General features: G+C 39.0%; 1 protein-coding gene across 5 annotated transcripts in view; it reads right to left on the reverse strand.

Annotated features, from left to right (window-relative positions):
* Positions 1-21,102, reverse strand: part of sanbr (SANT and BTB domain regulator of CSR) — a 54,302-nt gene that overhangs the window by 32,093 nt on the left and 1,107 nt on the right. For 2 of the 5 annotated variants that reach the window (XM_078404735.1, XM_078404732.1), the window contains exons 1-6: positions 20,392-20,925; positions 8,234-8,394; positions 6,383-6,563; positions 4,826-4,916; positions 3,959-4,197; positions 827-885 (exon numbers count right to left, since the gene is read on the reverse strand). In XM_078404735.1, the coding sequence (XP_078260861.1) occupies positions 827-885; positions 3,959-4,197; positions 4,826-4,916; positions 6,383-6,563; positions 8,234-8,383 (720 nt within the window). In that variant the 5' untranslated portion in view covers positions 8,384-8,394; positions 20,392-20,925. Of the gene's footprint in view, positions 1-826; positions 886-3,958; positions 4,198-4,825; positions 4,917-6,382; positions 6,564-8,233; positions 8,395-20,391; positions 20,926-21,102 lie in introns of those variants that run through there. The other 3 variants (XM_078404733.1, XM_078404736.1, XM_078404737.1) reach the window with 3 other exon arrangements.

Below are 21,102 nucleotides of genomic sequence, written 5' to 3' on the forward strand. Positions count from 1 at the left end.
TAACCTATTCTAACCTAGGATAGAAAATATTCCAATTTAACTTTACTGTTACCTTTTAATTAGGAATGATATCAATGTAAAACAAACGGCCTCAAAAATAACTTTCTTTTAACAAAATTGTTCTGTTGCTCTAATCTTTAAAAAAATAATCTCTTTGAAATGTTGTCTATATTTGGTATAAATTGTTAAAATGAAGGACGTTATGATTCATGCATTGCTTTGTAGCAGTGGCTTGAGCATTATAAAATTTGACCAGTCTGGGAATGGATGGCTTCCCCACATTGACTCCCGCAAGCAAAACCACACAAACTGCATTATTCAAAAATATATTCATACCGCACATACATTTGTAACATTTACTCTCAATGTACACATTATAAGGTTGCTTTCTCATCCAGGACAGATGCTGATTATTTAATTACTTTAAATAACAAAGAGCTGATTTTTAAAAATAAATGCATATCACTAATCTCTTGAATTGATGCAGAAGATGTTATGGCACAAAGCAGGAGCAGTTATCCTCTATGAGCTGGCCAATATTTAACCATCGATCAAAATAATCTAAGAATAGATCATTCGTTCAGTGCTTTTGAGAGTTTATTTTTAGAGCTCAATTTAGCTGCTGAATTTCTTTCATTACCTCAATGATTAGATTTCAAAATCGCTATTGATTGTAAAGTACTCTGGGACACCTTTCATGGGATAGGAAAGGCACCGAGTACATGCTTATTTTACTGCATATTGAATCAAAGGATAGAAAAGACAGACAAGTCTTGGCAAATCAGATATTTGTCATGCTGAGCATTTAAATAAAAAGTGTACTCACCAAGGAATCCATTTTCAAAAATTCAGATGAAATGAGTATTGAGATAACATTATAAGGTTCTAAAAGAAATGGAAAGCAAAAATTGTCAAAACACATCACAAATTGTAACTGTAAATTTCTTAAAGACAACACTACAGGTGAACAAACTTTCAATTTTAGATCATTTGGAAATGTCAAAATCAATTCAAGTAATAAATAATCCTGTCAATTTTAAGAACAAGAACATGCATTTCTTATTTTTCAAAGCCCACATAATGCTTTATTATCTGCCCCAAGAATCTTATGCAAATTCATAGTTCAATTGTCCAAATGTAATTCACTGTATGAGAATAGAACAAATTTGATGAAAAAGGGAGGTTCTTAAAGGAAAATCCAAGGGAAGTAATTGAGTAGTTTTTAGGGGATTAGGGCATAACAGATGCATAATGTTTTTAAGTCTCAATTTCTATTTCTCCATGAATAGCATCTTATTAAACTTTTAAAACTTAAAGAATATTTACGCTCATTACAATAAAATCTAAATGTGCACATTGTGATATAATTTTCTAATCTTCACGTTGTATTGGTTTGAATTCATTAAATGGGCTCATTGGCCATCTGCCTAGATATCCAGTCATATGTTCATCATGGAGTCAAAATGATTGCTCTCTGTTCCTCCTTGCTGATACTATAAATGATACAATAGCAGCAGGCTTTGCATTCAAGAAACCAACTGACCCCCCCCCCCCACCCCCAGCCTGATTGAACTGTGACTCCCAAAACTTAATGTCAGTCTACAACAGCAGTTCACTAATTTGGACATCAAAACTGCCACCTGAACAAGCAGTCTCTTTATATTATTCCTGCTACCCAAATCCAAATGTTTCTCATACTTAACTGGGCCCTTTTCCAGTTCCCATCACCTTGCTTTGCATGCACCTTTTTTAAAAATTAAACACTCAAGTTATAATATTCCAAAAGCTGTTTCTTTGCATCCATTCCTACGCTCTTCTCAAACGGATTCAGATCCCTGCCAGAGACATGCTATTACAGTATGTTCAACTGTCTAGTTTCAAACAAATTCAACATATTAAAAGTATATTAAAAGAAAAGTGCTCAATGGCTCATTTCTTTTAGTGTCAGTGAAAATGTTTGTTAATTTTGTATAGTTAGTAAAACAGGTGATAGTATGCATTTCAAATATATTACTATTCACTTACATTCATGATCTAATGACACCAGTTATAGTCATCTAAATAAATTTCACTCCAAAATCTCAAAGAGCAATGCATTTAATACCAAATCATTCTTTCGTTTTAGTTTTTGGGAAACGCCCCACGGAGTCTATGCCAACCATTGATCACCGGTTCTCCCTAGTTCTAGGTTATCCCACTCTCTCATCCACTCACTACACACTTAGGACAATTTACAGAGGACAATTAACCTACAAACCCACGTCTTTGGAATGTGGGAGGAAACCGGAATACCCAGAGGAACCACGCTGTCATGGGAAGAATGTACAAACTCCACAAAGACAGCACCCGAGGTCAGGATCGAACCTGGGTCTCTGCGCGTTGTGAGACAGCAACACCACTGAGCTGGGTCCCATGAGCTGTTTCATTTTGAAAGGGGAAATATACAAAATAAAAACATTTTATTATTGGTAATTTTTTTATTATGGAGACTGAATTATGCATCAGTAAATCTTATATTTTGAGCAATTATACCTGCAGGATTTTAAACTGCTTATTTTGATTTTGTATTTTTGATCATTTTAAAAAAATCTAAAATTCATTGTACTTTTTCTATTTTCCAGTGTAGAAGGTAATATAATTGACAACTTAAATCTGACTTTTATTTTGAAAAAGTTAATATGAACATTACAGTATAATTGCAGAGCATCCTTAATCCAAAGTCACTCAATTTGAATTAACTGGTAATTTGATAATTAAGAAACTAAATTCCTGGTTTACAATGTAATATATTTTAAAGCTTAATTCAAGTTATTGAATAAAGCTTAATCCAAGTTATTGAATAAAGCTTAATCCAAGTTATTGAATATTTTGTTCTGCGAGCACAAACAGCTTTGAATAATCAGAACTGGACTATACTCTGAAATGATTCATGAGATTTAGGTATGGCTTTTTATTTTACTAAATCAGTTGATCATAAGAGAATCAAAGAGAATAAAATGGGGATCTATAAATAATATCAAGGTGGAAGCAGCTGCTCGATTAACGAACTGAATGTAAAAATTATTTGCACCTCATGTGTGTCCACCTATCACTTGCCAGGCTTTGCCCCGCCTCCACCATCCACTTCCAGCTTTCCACCCCCACCCCTCCCTTTAGTCCGAAGAAGGGCTTTGACCCCAATGATTGCCTATCCATCCGAGATGTCCTCATTCTTATTGAACTGGGGTTCTCCTCTTCTATCGTAAATGAGGCCCTCACACGTGTCTCCTAGGTACCTGCAGCTCCACTCTTGCTCCCCCTCCCACCAGTCGCAACAGGGGCAGAGTCCCTCTAGTCCCCACGTTTCACCCTATCAGCCTTCACATAATCCTCCAACATTTTTTCCACCTCCAACAGGATCCCACCACTGGTCACATCTTCCCATCTCCACACCTTTCCACAGAGACCGTTCCCTCCGCAACTCCCTGGATAATTCATCCCTTCCCATCCAAACCATTCCTTCCCCAGATACCTTCCCCTGCAACCGCAAGAGATGCAACATCTCTCTCTATACCTCCTCCCTCGCGTCTTTCCACGTACCCGACAGTCCTTTCAGGTTAGACAGAGGTTCACTTACACCTCCTCCAACCTCATCTACTGTATCCACTGTTGCAGGTGTGGACTTGTATATTGGTGAGACTGAACGTAGACTGGGTGATCGTTTCACTGAACTCCTTCATTCCACCTTTCCTTGATCATTGTTACTTTTTGCATATCTTTCATTCATTTGTTCTATATCTCTCTATATCACCGTCAATATCTCCCAAAATGTCATCTATTCCTTTTCTCCAGAGATGCTGCTAAATTACTCCAGCTTTTTGTGTCTACCTCGAGTTCCTCCAGTACAGTGTATTTTGAACATTGACGAAAAAGACTGTTTAAAAACGCTGATGATTTTATCACAATGTAACCCTCATACCAAGCTCTGGTTGTTCAACCTGTCCTTGGTGCTTTAGTTTCTTCTTCACGTAGCTCATCAACCAGGCAAATATATGGACATCACAGTGCACAGAGATATCTACTTCTTGCCAACGCTGTGCATCCACGGACAGATATTCAGCAAAGTATTTCATCTCACTGACTAGGAGATTCCGAGGACAAACAAAATCACGCTTCAGGTTTTTGGCTTCATCGCAAACATGAATTACCATGTTGGGTCTATTATAAAAATAAAGAGCAATTTTTAAACAACACCAGTAATGAACCATGATTCCATTTTCTATCGCTCACAATTATACTTCCAAAAAAAAAAAGTGATTTCGAATTGCTTTGCAAGTCCAAGGCTTATTTGTTGACAAGAAGTAATTACGTTTGATAAGTGGTTGACTCGCACTTTACTGCTCAGTTGACCAATTATTTTGTCCTTGAATCAAAGGATTGTATGCTTGTAATAACTTATCATGGCAGGCATTGAATATTGTCAAGACTATAGGAATGGTTATGTGCAGTCCCATGAACCAGAGGAATTTAAGGAATTAAATTTAAGGAATAACCATGAACTTAAGGAATTCAGTTGTGCTAATGTTTAGCATTTTTAATTTTCTAGACGGCTCCTTTTTCAACAAATATATTAAAAACTGAGGTGGCTTTTACTTATTTATATTGCTTCAAGATGGAGAGGAACCAAAGACCACCAAATAGGCAAGGGGATGGATGGACCATGTGAAGGCTGATGAGATTAGTTTAAACAGCTGAAATTACTTTTTACATTTTTTTCATTAAGAGGAAATGTGTATATCTGAATGAGGTCTGATTATTTCTCTTTAGACACATTATTGTTACTTACCCTTGGCTTTCATCCAATTTGTCTTCACCTTTATCCGTTGAACCATTTTCTTTTAGAGTGCAATTTCTTCCTGAAGTCAAAGTAGCTCGCCCTTGAATATTTAAAAAATATTGAAATTGCCATAAAGTTATAGTGAGCCAAAATTCATTGCAACAAATCAGTAAACCAAATGGAGGATTTTCAACAAGCAAATTTCCCTCATTAATTAAAATAAATTTTGGTAATCCAGGATATACGTTGCAAGTCATCAATGACCTTCATTTGATCAATGACAATACTATCACCATATTCAAATGCACGGAATAAAGTTATTTTATAGAGGGTGGAAAAGACAGCAAATAGAAATGAAAATCTTAACATTGAGCTCTGGTGGGATGTGAAGGAGAATCATCCCTCCCCCAGTGTGTGTGGCATTGAATTAGTCTGGTCTAATCTTGTGTTTAGTTTAGAGACACTGCATGGAAACAGGCCCTTCGGCCCACTGAGTCCATCAGCCCATCAATCATCTGCTCACATGAGTTGTGACCTTTCATGGGATATGGTCGCTGCTGGAAACCCTGCACTTATTGCCCATCCCTACTGACCCTTGAGCTAAATAACTAGTTTGGTCTTTTCTAAGGGCAGTTAAAAATCTTTTACATTACTGTATGGAGTTTGTACATTCTCGCTGTGACGATGTGGGTTTCCTCAGAGTGCTCCAGTTTCATCCCACATCCCATGTTGGTTAATTGAGCTCTGTAAATTTCCCCTAAACTAAACCTAAACTAAACAGTGGATCTGTACCCAGAGAGATCAGACTGGACAAATATGACAGATTTACTTCCATGACAGAATTTAGTAAAATAGATACATTTTTACAGCAATCACCACAGACTTTATTCCAGATTATTTAATGAGGGGAATTCACAATTGCACAACTGTTCTGATGGCATTGAAACTTATATTTCTGGAATGTTAGTTAGTTCAAGCCAAATCATCCTGTAATGGAATACCAATCCAAACGCTACCCACAAGCTAAAATTATGTGGGGATGTGATAATAACAGGTACAGAAAAACTGGTAGGATGGTCTGGAATCAGACAAATTTGGCATAGCTGCCAAAAACCCATGAGAGAAATTAAAAGAATATTTCTTAATTTAATAAATTGTCGTGGTCTAGTTTATAATGTCTGATGGGGTTCTGGAATAAGATTCAAAAATGATATTCAAAGGGGAATTTTATACAATTAAAAAGGGAAAATCTCCAGAGCCAGACAAGAAAAAGGCAATGCTGTTGAGATAATTATTTGAAAAAGTCAAGAGCTAAATGGCCTTCTGTAATCTTGATTTTAGATAGATTATGGGCATTTCTTAGCAAGCCACAAATAACTACAAAAATCTTCCTGGTTTTCAGCAAAAATATATACTTTTTAATTCATCCTCTTTGGTTTCCAAATAAATGATGTAAATGCTTTAAATCTGTTCTGCTAGTTTAATTGAATATCTACAAAGTATCAGTTAATGAAGAAGTACTTTGAAATATTATTAATAAATAAACATCCCGCAGACATAACCAACCTGATATGGAAGTGCTATTCTGCATTACAGATAACCTAGATTTTTCATCATCTTCATTGTCCAAAAACGATGATTTAATATATGTAGCCAATGATTTAGATGGACTCCCTTCACACTTGTTTTCATCACAAATATGGGGCATGATTCCATTGCTTCGTAGTTCTTCAAATCTCTTGGCACACTGCAAATAATTTAAAGCTTGGCTTTAATAATAAGTTGTAGCCATTTCAATGCATTCCGAGTAGCAACTCATTTCCTATCCTCAGAAAATCTAAAATTGGTTGATGACTTTAAAGTAGATCATTTGCCCCACTATTCTAAATAAATAAATAAATCCTTCACATTAGCAGGAATACAATTTTACCTCTCCATATTTCCCTTTGCAACCTTTCCTTCAATCACCTAAACCCTAATCCATTCTTAATTGATGTGATATCTTTGCTTAAATTACTAACCTTGTCAGTGCATTGAACAGCATCACAACCCAGTCAAAAGCTAATTTACCATGTGTAGGGAGAAACTGCAGATGCAGGTTTAAACCGAAGATAGACACAAAAGGCTGGAGTAACTCAACAGGTCAGGCAGCATCTCTGGAGAAAAGGAATAGGTGACGTTTCAGGTAGAGACCCCTCTTCTCTGCACTAATTTTCCCTTTTCTTACCATTATAAATATGTCCCCCAGTTTAAATCTCGCAATGCATGGAAAATATTAATAACAACCCTTCATAATTTTAGCACCAGTGTTTCAAATGATATTCTCCCCACCATTTCTTCCCCGTATGTATTATGATGGTTCACTCTCGTTTTTAATTAGTTCAAGTTTTCTCTTCCCCAATACAAAATGCCATCTGTATTAGGTACACCCACCAATTTCCATTCACTTTCTATATAATTATCATCCATGGGTCGAAGGTCTTGCCTCATATTTGCCAATACACTTTTGACTATCCCCTTTTAAATGCCATATATTTAAGCAGTAATTTGTGATCTCCCTTTTAATGACCTATTTATAATTAACTAAATATATCAAGTTTTTCTAAAATTGGAAATGTCTTGTTTGCAATGCTGTCTTTCTGTTTTACGTCAACTGGACCAGTCATCTTTGGAAAAATCTACCTTATTCCAATCTGTTGTACTCATTTTTATACAAAGGAATTAATTTTCAACATGGAGTAGTCCTGACGTACTAATTCGTATTTAACTCATTCTTTCAATATTACATCTAGGTAATATTCACCATTTTCTTTAGATCTCTCCTCATTTTAAGAATTCCATTTCCTTTTCCCTGCTCACTTTCCCCAGAGCCAGTCAAATATTTGGTTATCAAATTGTCTCAGCACATTTATTTACGTTTAATTCCCTGATCAATTCACAAATTACCTCTTCTTATTTTGCTCCTTAAACTAATACAATTTATCTTGGCTCTCCAACAAAATTGACCCAGAACAGTGCACCATTCCCCTTTTCAGAATTGATGCACTCTTTTTTACCAATATGATTTTCCTATCCCAGAAAACATTATCCCCTGGAATTTTCTAGCAATACCCAACCAAGCAGCTAATCAGGATGCAATACAATTTCAAAACAAAGGAAACTTGTGTGCAATTAACATGTTTAAAATTCATTACTTAAAAATTGTAATTGGTGTAATCAACAAGAATTATGTCTGGAGAGAAATTTCTTATGTAATATTTCTGTAATTTTACAGATTAGCAGCCTTTGAGCCCAACAGGTGCATTATTCCCAACAATGAAACAGCTTACTGATTAATGTAACATTACTCGTAAATGGAAAAGTAAAAAATGAGAATTGTGTTTAAACCTCAAAAGGCAAAACATTAACTTACAATACCTGCTTGGCTGTGACTCCTGGTACGAGTCTAGCTACTCTTTCCCAGTTGATAGGCTGGGTTACTCCTAACATAGAGCGGAGAATCATATCCAGCACCAATCCTTGCTTCTCATAAAGAAATGGGGCATTTACTGAACACGCGTGACTCATCTTGTTTTCTACTAAATTGAGGAGAAAGTAGCAATTTAGTTTTAAATATTTATGTACTGTGACTTGCATCACTAGTTATTACAGGCAGACCAGGGCAAGTAATTTTGTGCTTTTAGATCATTTAGCAGAGCCAGATATATCTATATATATATACATCTGCTGAAATCTCATTTGGTACTGCATAGAATTAAAATTTATTTTTCTGGGTTTCATTTTTTGTATTTTATATTGTATTTGTAACATTCTAAAGATACATGTGAGGAACTAAAACAGAGCTATTCTTGTTTGAAAAGCTTAACAAGAGTATTAGATACAGTAATTAGCAGTTTTCTGGACATTCAGCAAGAGGACAAGTGATCAAGAAAGATATTCAAATTCTATCATTGAAGGTTGTGGGAAAAATGTAATTAATGTAATTAAATTTGGAATAATAATCCTAGCACCATTCATGGCAACTTTCTAGGAAGGAAATCGGACATCCTGGCTCAGTTTGGTCAATAATGCATTTGCAGGGCCAGAGCAAGATAACCACCCCTGAAGTGGTCTGGCATGCCACTTAGTTTAAAGGGAATTTAGGGCTAGATAATAAATATTGGCTTTCCAGTGGCATTCCATTACATACACAATCAAATAAAATATTACATTCCAGATACAAAAACCTTTAACAATATAATTTGGGAAAGAAAAAAAAAAACCTCAAAGACGTGAAAATTCATAGAATATAGAAAAGTACAGCATAAGAACATGCCCTTTGGCCCACAAAGTCTGTGCCAAACATGACGACAAACCCATCGCTATCTACCTGCGCATAACCCATATCCCTCCATTCTCTTCCAGAGAAAACAATCCAAATCTGTCCAACCTTTCCCTGTACCCAATATCAGCTCACCCAAACATCATTCTGATAAATCTCCTCTGGAGCTTTTCCATAGCCTCCACATCCCTTCTGTAATTTGGCTCCCAGAACTGCACTCAATACACCGAAGTCCTATAATGTTGCTTCATGACTTCCTGACTCTTACACTCAATGCCTCAACCCATGAAAGCAAGCATGCCATTTGCCTTCTTTACCACTCTGTCTACTTGATATCACTCTATCTAATTGACCACCGGGTGGCACCAGCAATGGCTGCCTTGCCAACAGTCTGTCTGCCTTTCTTTCTTTGTGTTTAAACAGTATGTGTTAAATGTATGTTTTGAGTGTTCTTTAGCTTGTTTTATGTGGGGGTTGGGGGAAACTTTTTCTAATCTCTTATCTTGACGGAGATGAGATTTTTTTTCCGTATCGTATCTCCGTCCGCACTGTAGCCTAACATCACTGAGTTGGCGGTCTTTGCTGGAGACCGATTTTGAGAGCTCCACCGCGGGAGCCTACGGACCTTAACATCGCGGAGCCCGCGATCCCTTTGCCAGGAGTCGACCTCGGGGCTCCAACCATGGGTGCTTGTGGACTTTAACATCTCTAGTCAGAGACCGACTTCGGGAACCTCAGCAATATTGGTGTCATATGCAAACTTACTAACCAATCCGTTTACATTTATGTCCAAGTTATTTATCTATATCAGCATTCCCAGCACAGATCCATGTGGAACTCCACTGGTCACAGACCTCCAGCCTGAATATTGTCTTTCCACGACAACCCTCTGCCTTCTATTAATAAGTCAGTTCTGAATCCATATGATCATTTCACTATTAATTCTGTGCATTTTAATCTTCTGGGTCAGCCTCCCATGAGGGACTTTATCAAATTCTTTACAAAAATCCATGTAAACAAACTCTACCGTCTTCGATCACCTTCGTCACCTCCTCAAAAAACCTCGGTCAAGTTAATAAGACATGGACAACGCCAAGTACAAAGCCAAGCTGAGTATCCCTAATTAATCCATTCTCTTCCAAATGGGAGGAAATCCTATTGCAAAGAATCTTATCCATTAGTTTCCCTACCACTGATGCGAGGCTCACCGGACTATAATTTCTCTCTACATTTTTTCTTAAATAAAAAGAACATAAGCTACTCTCCAGTCCTCCGGGACCTGACTTGTGGCAAGAGAAGACGTAAAGATCTTCATCAAAACTTCCACAATCTTTTCTCTTGCCATTCTCAATACCCTAGGATAAATCCATCAGGTCCTGGGGATTATCCACCTTAATGCTCTTCAAGATCCCAAACACCTTTTCCTTCCTAACTTCTAACTGCCCTTGTAAACGACTATTATCCACACTGTCCTCCGTGACCTTCTCCTTGGTGAAAATAGATGCAAAGTACTCGTTTAATACTTTGCATACATCGCAGACTCCAAGTACAAATTCCTATCCTTATGTGGCCCTACCTTTTCTCTGCTTGTCCTATTTTCAAATATATAGGTATAAAAACTTTGGATTTTTCATTCATCTGACCCACCAAACCCATTTAGTGGCCCCTTTAATTCCTTCTAATCGCCTGCTTGAGTTCTTTCCTCCTTTCTTTATATTCAACAATTCCAACCTCCAACCTTCAACGCATTATTTTTTTGGTTTAAACCAAATGTACAATCTCTTTTGTCATCCAAGGTTCCCTTACTTTGCCATCCTTATCCATACTCTCCTAAATGGAACTTGCCAGTTCTGAACATCGATCAACTCCCACATGTCATATGTGGACTTAACCCAAAACAATTGCTCCCAGTGTCAGGCATGTGAGTGAGGTAAAAAAAAGAAAGAGGAAAAGAGCCAAGCATTTGCACGAGGCAGACAGCGGGGGTCAGAAAGTTGGAATTTTTTTGAAAATTTACACACAAAACTACCAGTTTCAAACCTCTTTTAGTGCATTTCAAAGTAAAAACAATCGTTACAAAATAATGTGAATATGTCACTGTACACTAATAACATTTTTATTATTTTTATTGACTGTGAAAATGTTTATACTTAGTGATTTGTCAATTTATTCTTTTCCTTCTCCATGCCTTTTTTTTTTAACCTTTATGGTGTGTTTGTGTTTTGCTTTGGCTGCTGTTGATAACAAGTCCAGCTTGGATTGGGCTTTAGAGGTGGGGGCTGAATTTGGGGGCTTTGTAATCCCAACAACTTTTCTTTATATCTCTACTACAGCTTTTTCCTTTTCCTTCTCTGCTTGGTATTCTTTGAATGCCCGTTTCATGTTCCTACACTGGGTCATGCAAGAAATCTTTCCGTGCAAAGTACTGACAGGTAGTTTTTTTCTCACTCTTCAGATGATACTTGATGGTTTGTATGGATTCTTTTTCAAATAATCATAATGCTGCAGAAAGGTACGAGAGCTTATCCTTAACTTACCTGGGAGCAATGTGTTTGTTTTTCTGAGCTGCAGTATCTTCTTGTGTGCCTCTTTTCCAACATGGTTAACCAGCACTACATGTCCCCGACCTCCATACTTAATTTCTTTGTCACACAGTATACACAAAGCGAAGCCAGATTTTTTTATTAGTCTTATACAGTCCGATAATTTCTGTCCAGTTTCTTGGTGGACGAAATCGAGCCATTCCCACTTCCAGTGAGTTTTCACGAGTGGATCACTTCTGTCTACAAAGTTACGATCCCTGGCAGCCATAATCTATCAGGACTTTCTTTCAAGAATCTAAGCAAAGCTAGCACGCACAAACACACAAGAGACATTTCGCGAAACTCTGCATGTGAAGGCCCTGCTGCACTGCAGATGGCACTATGTGAAGATGGTGATGCAGGATACATGCGGCGAAACACACTCGTAACCACACCAGCATACACCACACCGATCGAGCGCATGATTTGATCATCTCGCTCGCGAGTCTTCAATACTTCTCAATCATAATTTACAGCTCAAAACGTATACGGGGCTGCAATGCGGAAAGCAATACTTTTTGCTGAAACGCACACTCACCGAATCTAGAGCAAATATACGACTAGACTCATTTACCAGCAGTTTTACACATGCTTTGTCTAGTGCATATGATAGGTTATTCATTGCAACAGAAAGAGTCATAAGAAAACAGTCATTACAAGTCTATACATCATTTATTTTCCTTTTTTTTTTTCTTTTTTCGATCCGATTTCGGCAAAGTGCAAAACGCAGAAATCATGCAAAAACGCGGAAATTTGATTTAAAAAATGCAGAAATCCGCGGAAAGGCAGAAAATTCACGTGCCTGAGGGAGTTGGTGAGGCCACACCTGGAGTACTGGGTCCAGTTCTGGTCCCTGAACTGAAGAACTGATACACCGGCTGAGGACTGAGCCCAGAAGAGCTACAAGAGGATGATTACTGGGAGATGGTTCACTCAGATGTTCCCTGGATCAGAACATTCTAGTTACAAGAAGAGATTGGATAGAATGGTGTGTTTTCCCCAGGGTTTTCCCCACTAAAACACCAGTCACTTGGCCAGGATCATTTCCCAACACAAGTCTATGTTTTCTTCTCAGATTGGACTATCCACATACAGTTGTAAGAAACCCAGGATACACCTCAAAATCTGCCCACTCTTAGCATTTGGTACTGAGCAGTCTCAGCAAATCTCAGTCAATATTGGGAAAGTTAAAATCACCCACTAAAACAACCCAGTTGTCTGGGCATCATTCAGTAATCTGTCGACATATTCAAATCAACAAATCGCATATTTCCTTCCTCGGGTAAAATTTCTCATACATAAACAAGTGTAACAAGGAAATAGGTTTCATAAGGTTGGATAAACCTCTCAAGAGGCCGCCGAGTTGGGGGACTCCCCACAATGCAACCCAAATTTACCCTCCATTTTTACACAAGCTTATTTTCTTGCCCATTATTCTTGTTTCTCAAGTGCAGTTCTTGGTTATCCGAGTATTATTGGTTATTCATTCATGATATAATCCAAAGAAGGAACCGTACTGCTGCCAATATATAATGCACTTCTGATCAATTATAAGACAAACTATATATTATTAATCTCTCTGACCAAACTGTGCTGATGTGTAATTAGGATAGCAATATTTGATCAAAAACAAGTGTAAAGTAATGGAATTTGAAATTGTGATTCAAAGTTTAAAACCATTTTTTGGATTCAAAATTTTAAATTCTATTAAATGAATGCAATCATCATAATAGTTTTAAATGATTTATAAATATTTTAACACTTTTAGTTATCTAATCACTGGGTCCGGCCATTCATGTGGACGTCAATTTGACACGTGTCACCTACCTAAACATCGTTGCAGACCAGGTACACCCCTTCATGGCAATGGTATTCCCTGATGGCAGTGGCCTCTGTCAGCAGGATAATGCGCCTTGCCACACTGCACACGTTGTTCGGGAATGGTTTGAGGAACATGATGAAATGTTCACGGTGTTGCCCTGGTCTCCAAATTCTCCACATCTCAATCCGATTGAGCATCTGTGGGATGTGCTGGATCGACAAATCTGATCCACGGCGGCTCAACCTCGCAACCTACAGGACTCGTAGGTATCACAAATGTTGGAGTAACTCAGCAGGTAAGGCAGCATCTAGGAGAGGGAATGGGTGACGTTTCGGGTCGAGACCCTTCTTCAGACAGAAGAAGGGTCTCGACCCGAAACGTCACCCATTCCCTCTCTCCTAGATACTGCCTGACCTGCTGAGTTACTCCAGCATTTTGTGATACCTTCGATTTGTACCAGCATCTGCAGTTATTTTCCTACACTACAAGACTCGAAGGATCTGCTGCTAATCTTTTGGTGCCAGATACCACAGGACACCTTCAGGGGTGTTGTTGAGTCCATGCCTCGGCGGGTCGGCATTGACTGTTTTGGCAGCACACGGTGGATCAACAACATATTAGGCAAGTGGTCATAATGTTTTGGCTCATCAGTGTTTTGGTCAAGGGATAGGAGCAAGACTGGTTTTATTAACAGATATATTCACAGAGCCCTACAATTCCTATTGTCATCACTGCTTTTCTAGTTGTGTATTAAAGATTTGGAAGGAAAGACAATTCTGAAGTTTGCAAATGATGCAAATCTTGGCGGCATAGTAAATAGTGACAAGGATTTTCAAGAAACATGACAACATAGACAGCTGGAATGGACAGACCCACCGCAGAGCCAATTCAATTAAAAATGCCTTCTTTACTACTGATTTAACCTGCAACAAAACCTTTTGGGAATCCTGCACCAGCACTCCCAAGTCCCTTTGGACCTTAGATTCCAGAATCCTCTCCCCACTTAGAAAACATTCTAAGCCCCTCCACCTGCATCATCAGCAAACTTGGCCACAAAGCCATCAATTCCATCGTCCAAATCATAAATATACAACGAGAAAAGTAGCAGACCCAACAATGAACCCTGAGGAACACCTCGAGTCAACGGCAGCCAACATGAAAAAGCCTAATTTATTCCCACTCTTTGCCCTGCTATTCAGCCAACCTTCTATCCATGCTAGTATCTTCCTTTAATATCATGGGCTCTCATCTTGCTTAGTAGCTTCATGTGCGGCACCTTATCAGAGGCCTTCTGAAAATCCAAGTACACAACATTCACTGACTCTCCTTTGCTATTTATTTCCTCAAAGAATTCCAACATTTGCCAGGCAAAATCTCCCTTCCCAAAACAGTATTATGTGTTTCTAACTACTTGGAATTCCCATCCTTAGTAATGGACACCAAAATCTACCCAACCACTGAAGTCAGCAAACCAGGCTATAGTTTCCACTCTTTTGCCTCACTCCCTTCTTGAACAGTGTAGTAACATTTGCAATTTTCTATTCCTCTGAGACCACTCCTGACTCCAGTGATTCTTGAAAGATCACTACTAATGCCTCCACAATCTCTAAAGCTACCTCTTTCAGAACCTTGAGGTGTAGTCCATCTGATCCAGGTGACATATCCACGTTCAGACTTTTCAGCTTCCCAAGCAGCTTCTCCTTAGTAATAACAACTCCACCAGCTTCTGCCTCCTAACTCTATTGAATTTCCAACATGCTGCTGGCATCTTCCACTGTGAAGACTTATTCAATTCATCTGTCATTTCTTCATTCCCCATTACTACTTCTCAAGCGTTATTAGTATCCTCTTTTATATTATTGACGAGCTTACCTCAATTTTTATCTTTTCTCCAGTTATTGCCTTTTTAGTTGCTTTCTGTTGGTTTTTAAAAGCTTCCCAATCTTCCAGCTTCCCGCTTATCTTTGTAATATTATTGCCTTCTCTTTTAGCAGTTAAGACAAAAATTAGTTAAGACAAATCTGGGTCCCTTGAAGACAGAAGCAGGTGAATTTATTATGGGGAACAAGGAAATGGCAGAAGAGTTGAACAGGTACTTTGAATCTGTCTTCACTAAGGAAGACACAAACAATCTCCCAGATGTACTAGTGGATAGAGGTGCTAGGGTGACAGAGGAATTGAAGGAAATTCACATTAGGCAGGAAATGGTGTTGGGTAGACTGATGGGACTGAAGGCTGATAAATCCCCAGGGCCTGGTGGTCTGCATCCCAGGGTACTTAAGGAAGTAGCTCTAGAAACCATGGACGCATTGGTGATCATTTTCCAATGTTCTATAGATTCAGGATCAGTTCCTGTAGATTGGCGGATAGCTAATGCTATCCCACTTTTTAAGAAAGGAGGGAGAGAGAAAAGGGGAAATTATAGACCAGTTAGCCTGACATCAGTGGTGGGGAAGATGCTGGTGTCAATTATAAAAGAAGAAATTGTAGAACATTTGGATAGCGGTAACAGGATCGTTCCGAGTCAGCATGGATTTACGGAGGGAAAATCATGCTTGACTAATCTTCGGGAATTTTTTGAGGATGTAACTAAGAAAATGGACAAGGGAGAGCCAGTGGATATAGTGTACCTGGACTTTCAGAAAGCCTTTGATAAGGTCCCACATAGGAGATTAGTGGGCAAGATTAGAGCACATGGTATTGGGGGTAGGGTACTGACATGGATAAAAAATTGGTTGGCAAACAGGAAACAAAGAGTAGGGATTAACGGGTCCCTTTCAGAATGGCAGGCAGTGACTAGTGGGGTACCGCAAGGCTCGGTGCTGGGAAGGCAGCTATTCACAATATACATTAATGACTTAGATGAAGGGATTAAAAGTAACATCAGCAAATTTGCAGATGACACAAAGCTAGATGACAGTGTGAACTGTGAGGAGAATGCTATGAGGATGCAGGGTGACGTGTACAGGTTGTGTGAGTGGGCAGATGCATGGCAGATGCAGTTTAATGTGGATAAATGTGAGGTTATCCACTTTGGTGGAAATAACAGGAAGGCAATTATCTGAATGGTGTCAAGTTAGGAAATGGGGAAGTACAGAGATTTGGCTGTCCTTGTTCATCAGCCACTTAAAGTTAGCATGCAGGTACAGCAGGCAGTGAAGAAAGCTAATGGCATGATGGCCTTTATGACAAGAGGAGTTGAGTATAGGAGCAAAGAGGTCCTTCTGCAGTTGTACAGGGCCCTAGTGAGACCGCAACTGGAGTACTGTGTGCAGTTTTGGTCTCCAGATTTGAGGAAGAATATTCTTGCTATTGAGGGCGTGCAGCGTAGGTTCACTAGGTTAATTCCCGGAATGGCGGAACTATCGTATGTTGATAGACTGGAGCGACTAGGCTTGCAAACGCTGGAATTTAGATGGATGAGAGTGGATCTTATTGAAACATATAAGATTATTAAGGGATTGGAAACATTAGAGGCAGGAAACATGTTCCCAATGTTGGGGGAATCCAGAACCAGGGGCCACAGTTTAAGAATAAGGGGTAGGCCATTTAGAACGGAGATGAGGAAAATCTGTGAGTTGTAAATCTGTGGAATTCTCTACCTCAGAAGGCAGTGGAGGCCAATTCTCTGAATGATTTCAAGAGAGAGCTAGATAGAGCTCTTAAAGATGGCGTAGTCAGGGGGTATGGGGAGAAGGCAGGAATGGAGTACTGATTGTGAATGATCAGCCATCATTGAATGGCGGTGCTGGCTTGAAGGGCCGAATGGACTACTCTTATACCTATTGTCTATTATGCCGTCTTTAATTTCCTTTGTCAGCCACGGCCCCCTTATTCTCCTGAGAAGCTTTCTTCCTCTTTGCGATGAAAAGATCCTGCTTCTTCTGATTTACTCCCAGAAATTCCAGCCACAGCTGCTCCACCCTCATTCCTGCTAGAGTCCCTTTTCAACCTACTTTGGCCAGCTCCTCCCTCATGCCTCCGCAGTTATCTTTACTCAACAATAATACTGTCACATCTGATTTCATCTTCTCCCTCTCAAACTGCAGGTTGAATTTTTTCATACTATGATACCATGTCCTAGGAGTTCATTTACCTTAAATTCCCTAATCATATCCGATTTATCATAACACCAAATCCAGAATTGCCTTTTCCCTAGTAGGCTCAACCACAAACTGCTCTAAGAAGCCGTCTGTTAGGCACTCCACAAATGTCCTCTCTTGGGATCCAGTTACAACCTGATTTTCCCAGTCTTCCTGCATATTGAAATCCCCCATGACCACTGTAACATTACGTTTCTTGCATGATGATTGTATCTCCTGATGTAATTTGTATGCCTACATCCTGGCTACTATTCAGTGGCCTCTACATAACTCCCATCAGGGTTTTCTTATTTTTGCAGTTTCTTAACTCTATTCATTAGGATTCTACTAGGATCCAAAGCCTTCTCTTACCAAGGATTGAATGTAATTCCTTACCAGCAGAGCCATTCCACCCCCTCTACCCACCTCCCATACCATGTCTTCTTTACACTATCTACTTCTGTTGCCACTTCAGCGATTTTTGGATTGGACCCCTCTGTATATCAATGCTGTTTAGGTTCTTGCCATTAATTGTATATTTTCCCCTTACATTTGACCTGCCAAAATGCCACCTCACACTTGCTCAGATGAAACTCCATCTCCCATTTCTATAGCTGATCTCAATTCTGCTGCATACTTTGACAGCCTTCCTCACAGTCCGTAACCCCAGAAATCTTAGTTCAACGGCAAACGTACTATCCAACCCATCTACATTTAAGTCCAAGGCATTTATATACAGCACAAACATCAGAGGTCCCAGCACAGATCGATGCGGAAGCCCTCTGTTCACAGACTAGCCTGAATTTTGACCTTCCAGCCCAAGCCTCTGAAGCAATTTGGGAGAAACAGAGTGGAAAGACAGTATAATCTAAGTAATATTTTACTGAGGGGATGTAAAAGAACAGAGGCCTGAGGGAGTAACATCAGATCCTTCAAGGTGACAAGGAAAGTTTATTGGAAGTTAAAAGGCAGACAAAATATTTTACACTGCAGCACAGAAACTAAACCTTGTGCTAAAACCTATACTCGCCTGTGGAGGAAGTGCATAATTTACCAAAATGATACATGCACCTCAAGAGTTAAAATAAAATCAAAGTTGATACAAATCAAAGTTGCATTCTGAGGAATTTAAAAGTTTAATGGGCAACTCCGTTTGATATTTTTTTAAAGTTGGTAATTTTTAGAGATGGAGGAAAATAAACTTTCTGCCTAAAATCCGGGGTCATATACCCCAAAATTAATCAAATCTTCAATGAATAAATATTAAAGTAATCTTACATTTAGATGCTGTTACAGATTTAAACTTTTTTTCAAAAAAATGAAAGGCATATCTTTTTTAATTTCAAATTTGAGTGGCAGATTTTTGTAAACCAGAAATAATCCAGGAACATGGAGGACAAGGCAAGCCACAGATTAGCCATGACCTCACTGAAAGATAGAAAAGGCTCCAGAGATGAACATATGTATTCCAACTCCTTTGTTTGCAAATCACCTGACAGACCACAGTGAAAGTAGTGTGCACATTTCACGCAAGAGGGAAAGTACAGAAAACATTTAACAAGATTACCAGGAATAAGATGTTATAAAGAGACTGGAATTGACCTTGTTGAAACATAAAAGATTGGAAGACACCCAAAGTATGTCTGACAGAGAAAGAAGATTTTTGTTTCCCCACACTGACAGTGAGTGCTAAACAGAGATCAAAAGATATACAAAATTACTCAAAGGAATTTTTTTTTGTCAATGGAGAGTGGCGATTGTCTGTGATACACTGAATTAGACATAATAAGAAATTTCAAAAAATCAATTTAATGTGTAATTGATTCAAACTAATTTGCAGGATTATGGGGTAAAAACTGGGCTGTGGGACTAATTGAAACCCTTTTAAAGAATTGACACAGCCACAAACTGTGCTGCTAGGTTACATAGAAAAGACTTTCCTGCTTCCTATCCTTGGCAAACTGTAAATTCTATATCTGTATCAATAGATTTCCCATTGGAAGTATTCCTTCTGCAATATTTTTTGTAATTACAAATGGTCTAAGCTTTACCAACATATCTTTTCATTAAGTAAATATCAATGAATAAAACTCAAAATTGCTGCAATATGCTAATCAACAAAAAATGGGAAACGTGTTCTGGCCAAAATGATGTTTGAAAAGTTGGTCCTAAATTTTGATTTACAGCTTATTATTTTATCTGACCGCGGGACTCCATGCATGAAAAAAACATATTTATTCTTCAGATTCTGGCTTTTTGATTTTGCCTAATTTTATTCTCTCTCCACTTGACAATTGTGCATTCAACTGCAAAGACCCCAAGCTCTGTAATTCTCTGTTCAAAACCTCATCTCTCTTTCTTATTTTGAACTATATATTTTTGACTAAGCTTTTCATCATTTCCCTTACAGCGTCTGAAGATGGCTCATACCAAATTTTGATTACTAGCATATTGTGAAGCTCCTTGGAAGATTCCACCATGGTTAAGGTATTACATAAATAAATTATAATGCCCTTCAGAGGTGGCAACTTTCATTTCTTTTGTATCGCATATCGAGTAAGAATGAGGTTAGACGAATTTCATACTTTCAGAAAAGCTGATTCGTGGATTACATGCAAACTATAATCCCATTTTTTAAACTCGTGGCCTAAATCGATGAATGTTTTAATGGTGATCTTAAAGTACGTGAGTAATTACATCTCCATAGATATATTCTGCACAAACAAATAGACTACAAGAACATAAAACAATGTCATCATTATACTAACCCGAGCTACGGCCGGTAGACTGGAGGACTGGCAATCTTTCAAAAAAATTTTAAACTAGGAGTCTGGATTGCTGCGACTCCATCAAAACTCTTTACGGGCGGCGGAAGAGTGATCATGTAGAATTGAAACTCGAACAGTACATCCCAATTCCCTCACAATATTACTTGTTCGCTCCAGCCAGTATTTGACCAGGCGACATCGTGTCCTGCTTCACCTCCAAAGCGGCCGGCGTGGGAGTGAAACCCCTGTCTGTGTTCTTTCTGCTCGAGATGTTGCGAAGACACTGTCAGTTTTAAGAGACCGCATGCCTCTAAAGACACATTTGGTGGGTCTTTCTTTCTTGTGTGTTTGTTTTTGTTTTAAAAAAAAGGCTCGTGCTGCTCTAGTCAGTTCCAGCCATTACCGCCCAGTGTGCCCCGCACCAAACATGGATGTGAATGAAGACCCAACCGCCCTCCCTCCATCCCAGCCCAGCCCAGCGAGGCGAGGCGAGGCCGGCAGCGCAGGCGGGCCCCCGCTACTGCCAATGGCAGGCGAGGGTTCCCCTGGCAACGCGGAGGACAGCGCGAGCAGCGGCGGCCGTTGGTCCAACTGACAGTGCGCGAGGCGCTCGATTGGCGGCGGAACGTGCGGAGGAGGTTTAATGTGTCGCAGTCTTTAGCTTCCCCCCCCCCTCCCTCCCCGTGTTGGCGCTGCGGGCCGGAGCCGCAG

Source organism: Rhinoraja longicauda, chromosome 9 (genome assembly GCF_053455715.1).
Source record: "Rhinoraja longicauda isolate Sanriku21f chromosome 9, sRhiLon1.1, whole genome shotgun sequence".
NCBI lineage: Eukaryota > Metazoa > Chordata > Chondrichthyes > Rajiformes > Arhynchobatidae > Rhinoraja > Rhinoraja longicauda.